Source organism: Triticum urartu, chromosome 7A (genome assembly GCF_056163025.1).
Source record: "Triticum urartu cultivar PI428250 chromosome 7A, HENAU_Tu73, whole genome shotgun sequence".
Lineage (NCBI taxonomy): Eukaryota > Viridiplantae > Streptophyta > Magnoliopsida > Poales > Poaceae > Triticum > Triticum urartu.
This window is the reverse complement of record NC_141879.1, coordinates 49,391,742-49,402,650: the sequence shown is the minus strand read 5'-3', so window position 1 is coordinate 49,402,650 and position 10,909 is coordinate 49,391,742. Positions and strand designations below refer to the sequence as shown.

Here is a 10,909-nt window from a genome sequence, read left to right as displayed (position 1 = left end):
AAGGAACGAAGGATTCCACGGAATGTTTTACAAGCAATATAGTCATTATTTTGTGCTATACACCACAAAAAATAAACAAAACTAATTCAATCTGACAAATTTTGCTTAAACTGAAAGATTAACCGTCGGCTACAAAACTGATCTTGCATTTACATGTTGGTTACTGGCTTGTCAAGAAACGAACTACTCGCAGAAAGTAGGCTCAGCTCGGCTCCACCAAACCAAGCCAAGCCAATCCGGCTTGATCGAGCAATTCTCTTTCCTGCCTTGGAATCTATGACGGTGTACATCTTAGACTGATCACAAGGTGAACATTAGAAGGAAGGTATTTCTTTCTTTCGAAGGAAAAGCTAGGAACAGATACTTGCCTTGTGCACGTGAAGAAGAACAAATTCTTGCCACCCACCCACATGGGTGCATACCGAATTAGTGCATCACCGATTTGAACTAGACACGAAGCCACCGGCCGGCACTGTTGTGGTGCAACCGGTGCATCTCCAATACAGAGGCGAGAAGAACTAGACACAAAGCCACCGGCCGGTGGAGGGAGGAGCTAGAAGCAATGGCGGAGCTCGCGTCGGGCGCCGTGAGCTCGCTGCTGGGCGTCATCCGCAACGAGGCCCTGCTGCTGGGCCGCGTCCGGCATGACGTGCAGTTCATCCAGGAGGAGATGGAGAGCATGCAGAGCTTCCTGGCGCACCTGTCAAAGAAGGCGCCCGGCGGTGGCGACCAGGACGAGCAGATGCGCACGTGGATGAACCAGGTCCGGCTGCTCGCCCAGGACAGCAACAACTGCATCGACATGTACCTGTACCGCGGCAACCCCGAGCTCCATCTCGCCAGGGGCGGCCTCCGGCGCTACGTCTTCTGGCTTCCCTGGTTTGTTCACAAGATGGTGGCGCAGCGTCGCGCGGCCGTCCAGCTGGGTGTCCTCAGGGAAAGGGCGCATGACATTGGCGAGCGGCGAACCAGGTACTGTAACACTCACTGCATTCTCAGAACACTATACTGTAGCATATTTGCCGCAATTAGCCTCTTTTATCTCCCAATCCATGGCAGACAACTAACAACAGAAATAACAATTATAGACAAGAGTGTGGTTTTTTCATACCCCTATGTAGCTACACCTTCTACCTACACCATTCAGTTTGCATCAACACCCATGCTATCCTCGTATAGAAATTTCTCATTTTTGTTTCTTCCGAACAAGAGCACATTTGATACTAAAACTTTGCAAGTCAACTATACACAAGTGCCACTCTTTGTATAAAATGCTTCCGATCTTTTTGATAAAACATAAATTTGTCAAACTTCAAAATTTGAATGAGCTGTATTGTTTTGAAAAATTCCTATTACTCCCAGATTTCATACATGTCGCTTCAAAGAGTAAAAATATCCCACAAGTAAATTGAAAAGGAAACATCCATATAACGAAACAAAGCTTCGAATAAGGGTTAAAACATAGAAAATTCTTCAAGATACTAGACACGAATTCTTCTCATTGTGAGAATTCCAAATTATGTCAAGATATTCATACACGTTCTTGCATTTATCGTGAAGCCAAGCAAATAGGGCCAGTACTTGGTCACAGACCACAGTTCCCTACTTCCACTATGGTTGTTCATCAGATTCGAGTGCATTAAGGTATACCAATGCAAATAATTGTTCATCAACGTGAACTTGTACCATAAAGTGGTGACAGCACAGGATTGCGTTTCTCCACTAGAGTGTGTCAAGGGAATCTAGAGTGCCATCAACATATTCATAACCTAAGAGGCACATGGACACCCCAAGGTATGGAGGAACAAAGGGACATCAAGATGGATGGCAAGGGAGTGGCACAAAAGTGAAAATCTATTGATTTCCTTAAAAATGCCTGCCTCAGATGAGATGGGATGTTGAGAGTGTCAATCTGGTTTGTGCTCCATAGAACAATCTGATGCATCTAATGATGTTGATTTTGTATTATAAATATTGATATTTCTTCTATAAAATTGGTCAAACTTTACAAAGTTTGATTTTAGACAAATCTTATATGTGGATTAAAAAGGACCGGAGAGAGTACACGTAAAATGTTAATAAAGAAACTTTTGTTTAAAAGCAACCCAAAATACAAATCCATAGCACCACAAATTATTATTTTCCATTACCCTATGTCTAAAACATATATTGATAAAAATATGTATGTACATATATAATAGACATCTATAAGAATATTTTAATTATATTTTTGAGAAAATTAGGGACCAAATATTGTTTTTTCTTTTTCTGGAGTGGATGTAGCTCGCCTCCCTTTTGACTTTTTAGCGACTAGAATGAGATAACACCTTGTGGCGCAGTCTTTTCAACATCGGCTTTCTTTATCTTAAATTTTGACCAGGCTCTTTTATTGTCCCTTATATTTTTTGTGGGATATGTTTGGGATCCACAAAAAGTGACTTAAAGTTGGGGTAGGCTAGAGGTGAAGGCCATAAGATCCCGCGACCAACTCATGGTTCGGGCACATGGATAGCTAGCTTGCACGCACCCCTGTCCATAGCTAGTTCGTTGGTGATACTTCAATCCTTCAGATCTTTCTTTACGAACTCCTCCCATATCAAATTCCGGGTAGGCTAGAGGTGAAAGCCATAAGATCCCGCGACCAACTCATGGTTCGGGCACATGGATAGCAAGCTTGCACGCACCCATGTCCATAGCTAGTTCGTTGGTGATACTCCAATCCTTCAGATATCTCTTTACGGATTCCTCCCATATCAAATTCGGTCTACCCCGACCTCTCTTGACATTCTACGCACGCTTTAGCCGTCCACTATGCAGTGGAGCTTCTGGCAGCCTGCGTTGTATATGCCCAAACCATCTTAGACGATGTTGAACAAGCTTCTCTTCAGTTGGTGCTACCCCAACTCGATCTCATATATCATCATTCCGGACTCTATCCTTTCTTGTGAACACATACATCTCAACATACGCATCTCCGCCACACCTATCTGTTGAACATGTCGCCTTTTAGTCGGCCAACACGCAGCACCTTACAACATTGCGGGCCAGACCGCCGTCCCGTAGAACTTGCCTTTTAACTTTTGTGGCACTCTCTTATCGCAAAGACTGCCAGAAGTTTGGCGCCACGTCATCCATCCGTCTATAATTCGATGGTTTACATCTTCATCAATACCCACATCCTTCTGCAGCATAGACCCCAAATATCGAAAGGTGTCCTTCTGAGGCACCACATGCCCATCAAGTCTAACCTCCTCCTCCTCGCGCCTAGTAGTACTGAAACCGCACATCATGTACTCAGTTTTAGATCTACTAAGCCTAAACCCGTTCGATTCCAAGGTTTGTCTCCATAACTCTAACTTCCTATTTACCACCGCCCGACTATCGTCAACTAGCACCACATCATCCGCAAAGAGCATACACCATGGGATATCTTCATGTATATCCCTTGTGACCTCATCCATCACCAAGGCAAAAAGATAAGGTCTCTATGCTAACCCCTGATGTGGTCCTATCTTAATCGGGAAGTCATCAGTGTTGACATCACTTGTTCGAACACTTGTCACAACATTATTTTACATGTCCTTGATGAGGGTAATGTACTTCACTGGGACTTTGTGTCTCTCCAAGGCCCACCACATGACATTTCGCGGTATCTTATCATAGGCCTTCTTCAAGTCAATGAACACCATATGCAAGTCCTTTTGCTCCATGTATCTCTCCACAAGTTGTCATACCAAGAAAACGGCTTCTATGGTCAACCTCCCAGGCATGAAGCCAAACTGATTTTTGGTCACGCTGGTCATTCTTCTAAGCGGTGCTCAATGACTCTCTCACATAGCTTCATTGTATGGCTCATCAGCTTAATTCCACGATAATTAATACAACTCTGAACATCCCCCTTGTTTTTGAAGATTTGTACTAATATGTTCCGTCTCCATTCTTCTGGCATCTTGTTTGCCCGAAAAATGAGGTTGAAAAGCTTGGTTAGCCATACTATCGCTATGTCCCCAAGGCCTTTCCACACCTCAATGGGGATACAATCAGGGCCCATCGCCTTGCCTCCTTTAATCCTTTCTAAAGCCTCCTTTACCTCAGACTCCTGGATTCGCCGCACAAACCGCACGCTGGTCTCGTCAAAGGAGTCATCCAGCTCAATGGTCGAACTCTCATTCTCCCCATTGAACAACTTGTCGAAGTACTCCCGCCATCTATGCTTAATCTCCTCGTCCTTCACCAGGAGTTGGTCTGCTCCGTCCTTAATGCATTTGACTTTGATCAAGTAAAATATTCCACTGGCGAAAAATAAAACTGAACGGAAAAATATGAAAAGGAAAAATAATAAAATAATGAAAAAGGGTAAGAAACAAAGACAAATAGGTGAAAATGTTTTTTTCAAAGACATAATAACCATGAAATGTACAAATCGAGGAAAATCGGATGAACACCACAATAAAGAAAAGTAAATTGGATAACAAACGAAGGAAACATTACAAAAGACATAATAACCATGAAAACACTACAAAAGACAAATAGGTGAAAATGTTTTTTTTCAAAGACATAATAACCATGAAAATGTTTTTTTCAAAGACATAATCAGACTCCTTATGCAACAAAAATAAAAAATAAAAAATCATCATACAACATTATTACTATTAGAATAAAAAAGAATGAAATAAAACAACTCAATACAGCCAGTTAACAAAAAAGTGGGAAAATCATCTTGACAATAATTTAGGATTTCTATTGGGACAAGACAAGTGGAACAAAGATAATGTCATGGTGGAATAATTCAAGATTGGTGCTGGAAACGAGAAATTAATATAACTCGAACAAATTACTCATGATGAAACAACTCAAGATTACTAAAATTCATCATGGAACATAATTACTATAAGAATAAAAGAAGTGGAACAAAAATAAAATCATCAAAGGAAAAAACTCATAATTACTAGTGAAACAAAAAAAATTGGAGGAAATTGAAGCTGTTGTAAAGCAATCCACGATTACCGGTGGGAAAATTCATCTAAAAAGGAAGTTGTCATGAATATTCAAAATTAAGTGGTGCCGAATACACTAAAATAAGTAGAAAAAACCATTAAATACAGAAAATATGTGAAATAAAAATTAGTACATATCAAACAATAAAATGGATACAATACCTATTGTGAAATCAAAAAATTAAAAGAAATGTACTCCCTCCGGTCCTAAATATAAATCTATTTAGAGATTCCACTATGGACTACATAAAGATGTATATAGACATATTTTAGGGTGTAGATTCACTCATTTCTGCTCCGTGTGTAGTCGCTTATTGGAATCTCTAAAAAGACTTATATTTAAATATCAACCTCTGATAATATAATGAACAGTTACTACTGAGTTTACAGTTACTGGTAAGAACTAGTAAATGAGGGGAGGAATCATATGCTACTACTGTAGATAGCTGTGCAATTGGCAGCACTGAGATGAATACCTAGTGATAAATGATATGACAAACTCTCGGCTGAAACTGACTATTATAGCTAGTTAGAGCATCTCTAGCAGACCCCTTAAAATACACGAAACTGTAAAATTACCGTCAGTTTACAGTTTTAGACGGAAAAAACGACCGGAATAGAACCCGTAAATTACTCCGACCTATAAATTTTTTTAAGAGGCGCGGAAAATATCCCGGCCAAATCCATGAAAATAAGGATTTAAAGATCAACCCGAGAACGACCTATATACGACGAAAGACCATTGGCGGAAATCCAACGGCCGTCGTAACCTTCATGAATCGCTCCCGTTCGCCTGTCCCCGGCCGCCGCGCTCGTCCCGACCACCGCGGCCACCGGCCGCCATGCCCAACCATCGCATGAAGCTAGCTAGCTAGCCATCCGCTCGAATTGCTAACTAGCTCCGCCCGCTCGAATTGCTAGCTAGCTAGCTAGCCAGCCTCATGCGAGTGTCGGCCGCGAACGGCTCGGCGGCGGCCGTCCGCTCGAATTGCTAGCTAGCTAGCTAGCCAGCCTCAAGTGTCGGCCGCGAATGCCTCGGCGGCGGCGGTTGCTGCTGCAGTCGGCACTGCTGCTGGCTCCGGCCCGATCGCGCTTGGTGGCGAGCACGAGGAGATGGTCACGGAGGCAGGATACGCACACACCGAGGGGACGGAACTCGACATGAAAGGCATGAGGCAAAGATGGTATATTTAGAGAATATTTTTTTTACGGGTTGATTATACGGGCCTCGCCGCAGCTAAAATCAACTCTTATAATGCGTTTTTCTCGGCCCGTAAAACGCTTATACGGGTCGTAGTTTTAAAGAATCTGCTAGAGATGCTCTTAGCCACCGAGCGACTATTTTGTCACATAATATAATTATGAATATAATTTGCTTTAAGTTGTATATACATGAACATTGCGAAAACATTGTCAAAACATGAAGCCCATTCCCCCCTCGTCCAGAGTCTTACCTAAATAAACCACCACACCCCCCCCCCCCCCCTAAAAAAATAAAATAGAAAAATAAACCACCATACCATTTTGACTTTTTTTTGATGAGATAAACCTATCAAAGGTCTCGGAATTTCCTTCTGGCTTATATATATTGCAGTTCCAGAAGTTATTTTTCTTCATCTGTTGTTCTGGCTACATGGTTAAACTTTTGAGACTAATTAATTATTTCTGGCATGTTACAGGTATGGTGTTGAGGTCCCGGCAAAGGAGGCGGCAGCGGCACTGTCGCCTACAGCGGAGGAGCAAGCGTCCGCATCATCCGCTAGTTCCGATGATGAAAAAGAAAAGAGCAACGATCAACTCATGCTAGCAGTGGCAACGACTAACCATTCTGGTGTAAGAGGGACATTTTACCAGCCTCGTACGCCGGAGGAGAACATTAGGGTGAAGCTAGCCGAATGGATAGAGGATGTCGCACAATGCGGCACTGCTATGGGGGAGCCCATACCATCGGTCGCCATTGTGGCACAGGATAAAGAGGAAACCCTGGCTATTGCGAACGAAGCTTCGGCAATGTGGGAAAAACGTTGTCCCCACTGGCGCAGTGTCATGGTCGACATCCCAGCAGTGCACATCCAGTCCCGAACCCTTCGAACTCGGGACATTCTGTACTACATCCTGCGGAAGCTTCAGTCTCTCGAACCCCAGCCCCAGCAACAGGAATGTCAAGTCGGTGAAGAGGAGGCTGAAAAAATAAGATTTGATATTCGCTTAGAAAAATGGAAGCTGCTCGATGAAGTCACAGAACAAATCCAAGCAATGAAGGTGGACAACAAACTTTCTGAAATCAAGAACACCATGGAACAAATGAAGGGCGGACAACTGCAGATCAACCTACAACAAATGGATGAAGACCTGCTGGGTCTGCCAGAATCTGTTAAAGATCAACCCTTATGGGTACTCCTTCGAGCGCTGTGGCAGCTCAAGCACAAGCCTATTGAAGGTGAGCCTACTACCAAACAAGACCAAGAATGGAAGGAAGACAGATTCACGCATGAATATATCATCAAGAGAACAGCCGAGAAGCTTAAAGGGCATATGGAAGAAGATGCAGACACAAAGGCAATTCGTCTCAAAGAAGCCCATTATGAACAGATCCTAAGGGAGGTGTTCCCCCCGGTGACCACCAAGAAGAACCCGCAGATCCAGGAGCAAGCCACCGCCGTCAGCGCCACTAGCACCATTATATTGGTCGAGGATCAAATCAAAGAAATGATCCGTAAGGTCCTTCAGGAGAAATCCGTGCACAAACCAGGTGCTGAGCTACAGGAAGACAAAACCATGAAGAAACCAGGTCCAGCTGAGCTGCAGGAAGACAAATCCATGAAGAAAATAGATACAACTGATGGTATACAAAGTCAGCATTGTATCCCCAATGCTCTAATTGAAGAAACCATAGCAAAGATTCAGGAAATCGAGTGCACGATGCAAGACCAGCTCCAGATCAAAGGAATCATGGACAAAATTGAAGATTGTTTGACGGGACAAGATGACAAGATCCTGGTTATCCTCAAACTCGATGCTGACTGGGTATCCAGATGGAAGGAGACCAAAAATGCTTTCAGCATGTTTGGTTGCATAGCCGGTGCACTGATGTTGACATTCAAAGATAAGATAGCACGAGCCAAAGAATATTGTTGGCCACTGCGGGAGCCTATAGACTATAGTCTTCTTGGCTTCTACCATGATACTGCACTTGAGCTTACAAAAAACCACATGCTTGAAGATAACCCAAAGATTTATCTTGACATCTTGGACAAGTGTAAGCACCATGAATTCTGCATGAAGATCTTCATTCATGCTTTGCACGCCAACCCCAAGAGGAGCAATGAGGAGCTAAGCAAGTTGCACAAAGCCCTGCAGCCGGTACATCAAGCTTCACACACATCTGCACACAACTCATTGGACAACAATATCATTGCTAAGAAGATGTTCATGTTCTCTTACAGTGACCTGCCTAAGGAATACAGGTCCTGCTTGCTATACCTAGCAATTTTCCCTCGAAGACAACACATCAGGCGGTCAACCTTGATAGGACGGTGGGTTGTAGAGGGGTTGATAACCAAGCAAGACTGGGCCAGCTCTGTGCGACATGCCAATCGATGTTTTGAGGCGCTCATTAACCGGTGGCTTCTTTATCCTGCTGATATTGGTGCTACAGGAAAGGTGAAGAGCTGTGTGATAGGTGATGTAGTTCATGGATTCATAACCAAGATCGCCAGGAAACAGCGCATTGTAGAAACACGCCTGTCACATTACTTGGCTCGCCACTTCTCCATTTTCAACAATCTCCGAATCCGTCGCTCTGATACAATCAACAGATTCTTTGAAAAGCTCTATGAAGAATCATTTCGAGTATCCATTATCAAGGTGCTAGATCTAGAAGGTTGTAAATGCTTTGGTGGTAAGAACCAGCGGTACCTCAAGGACATCTGCAGGACGATGTTACTGCTCAAGTATCTGAGTCTAAGAAAAACAGATGTTAAACAGCTGCCTAGTGAAATCAACAACCTCCGTGAGCTGGAAGTATTGGATATTCGGGACACCGATGTGCCTGAGTCTGCAACAGTAAATGTCCTACTCCTGAAGCTGAAGCATTTGCTGGCTGGACACGTTGTGCTGAACTCAGTGCCTTGTGTTCCTGACAAGATTGGAAAAATGTTAAACATGGAGGTATTGTCCAATGTCAAGGCACGAAATCATCAAGTTTTGAAAGATATTGGAAAGCTGTGGCAGCTGAGGAAGCTTGGTGTGGTTATTGAAGACAATGACAAACTCGTTAGGAATTTGCTTCGAGCTATCAGCGACCTGCATGAGTGCCTCAAGTCTCTGTCAATCACTCTTCCCATGACTGACCAAGATCCTTCCACCGAAGATTTTCCAATTGATGTTCTCGAATATTATAAACACCCTCCCAAGCTTCTTGAGAGCCTAAGCATTACTGGAACCAAAAAAAACAGGCAACTTCTTCAACTGCTGACCAAAGATAATGACTTCTTCCAACTTGCGAAGATAACTCTAACTGGAACCCGACTGAAGCAGGATAATCTGAAGGTCCTCAACCAGCTTCCCAATATAGTTTGTCTCAGGCTCCGGGAAAAAGCATACACCGATGACAATCTCACCTTCAAGAATGAAGAATTCAAAAATCTCAAGTGCTTTCTTGTTGAGGGCTCCAACATGACTGACATCTTGTTTGAAGGTGGAGCCCATAAGCTGGAGAAGATCATTTTATGCTCAACTGATGGCATACAATCTCTTTCTGGGGTCGAAGCCCTTCCAGAACTGAAGGAAGTCGAGTTGAACGACAACAACAATAAGCTTTCATTGTTTGACAAGGCTAAGAAAGTTTCCAAGGTGACTCTCTGTGGTACCAAACTGAGTGAAGATGACCTGAAAATGTTCGCCAAGATACGATATGTGCGCTGCCTAATCCTGAAGGAGAAAACTTGTGTTGAAAGCCAGATTAAGTTCAACAAAGATGAGTTCCCAAGTCTCAACCTTCTTATTGTCGATGGTTCTGCCATCACCAACATAGGGTTCGCCAATGGATCTGCTCCTAAGCTCGAGAAGATCATCTGGTCATTCACAGAGGACAAGGTGCGGAGTCTCTCTGGCATTGACAACCTACCAAAATTGAAAGAGCTCGAGTTCAATGGCGACTTGATCCCTGGTGAGTTGAAAGAAGCAATTAACAAACATAAAAATAAACCCAATCTTATACACAACAAACCAGAAAACCAATACCAAGAAATGGGAAACATAAAAGAAATGGGCAAGGCCGCAAGATTCCCATCCTGCTGGAAGAGCCAGGATTGATGCTGGAGGTGCCGTTCCTATCATATCCATTCATCATCGACTCCCATCCCATGGTGTGGCTTGTGTGTGCTATTTGGCTTGCTGTTGTGTGTTTCTGTCCACAGTGCATGTGTGGACATATATATTCTGTATCTATGTATGTTGATCGGCTGAGTGTTGGCCCCTGCTACTTATTATGCATTTGTGCCTTGTAACTAAGATTGAGCATATGTAATGGTGTGTACGGACGGGTATGCTCTGAGTAACTAAGATTGTGCCCTGTAACTAAGATTGAATAAATGTAATGGTGTCAAGTTTGAGCTCATGGATTTGGGTGTCTCTACAGCCTGAGTGAATAACTGCATGGTGTGAGAATTAAGTCACTCGTCTCCAGGTTGCGAGTGGTTCATCCTAAGATCCAGAAAACTATCTACTGAATGTGATCTCACTGCAGACATGGCCAAATTCTGGGCTCTCTGTTTTTGAGTTCCCGCGGCAGACATGCCCAAATCCCCACACCAAATTCCCTCTAATCTATTCATGCCCAAACCAATCAGATCCCCGTCGCTGCATCCCATCTCAAATCGATCGAGATCGACATCCCCGACACACACACA

General features: G+C 43.4%; 1 protein-coding gene across 1 annotated transcript; it reads left to right on the top strand.

Annotated features, from left to right (window-relative positions):
* The first annotated feature begins 411 nt into the window (after nt 1-411).
* Nucleotides 412-10,617, top strand: LOC125528974 (uncharacterized). The gene is made up of 2 exons (XM_048693391.2): nt 412-972; nt 6,677-10,617. Exons 1-2 carry the CDS (start codon nt 563-565, stop codon nt 10,311-10,313), a joined length of 4,047 nt encoding a protein of 1,348 aa, XP_048549348.2. The 5' UTR covers nt 412-562; the 3' UTR covers nt 10,314-10,617.
* Nucleotides 10,618-10,909: the final 292 nt, after the last annotated feature.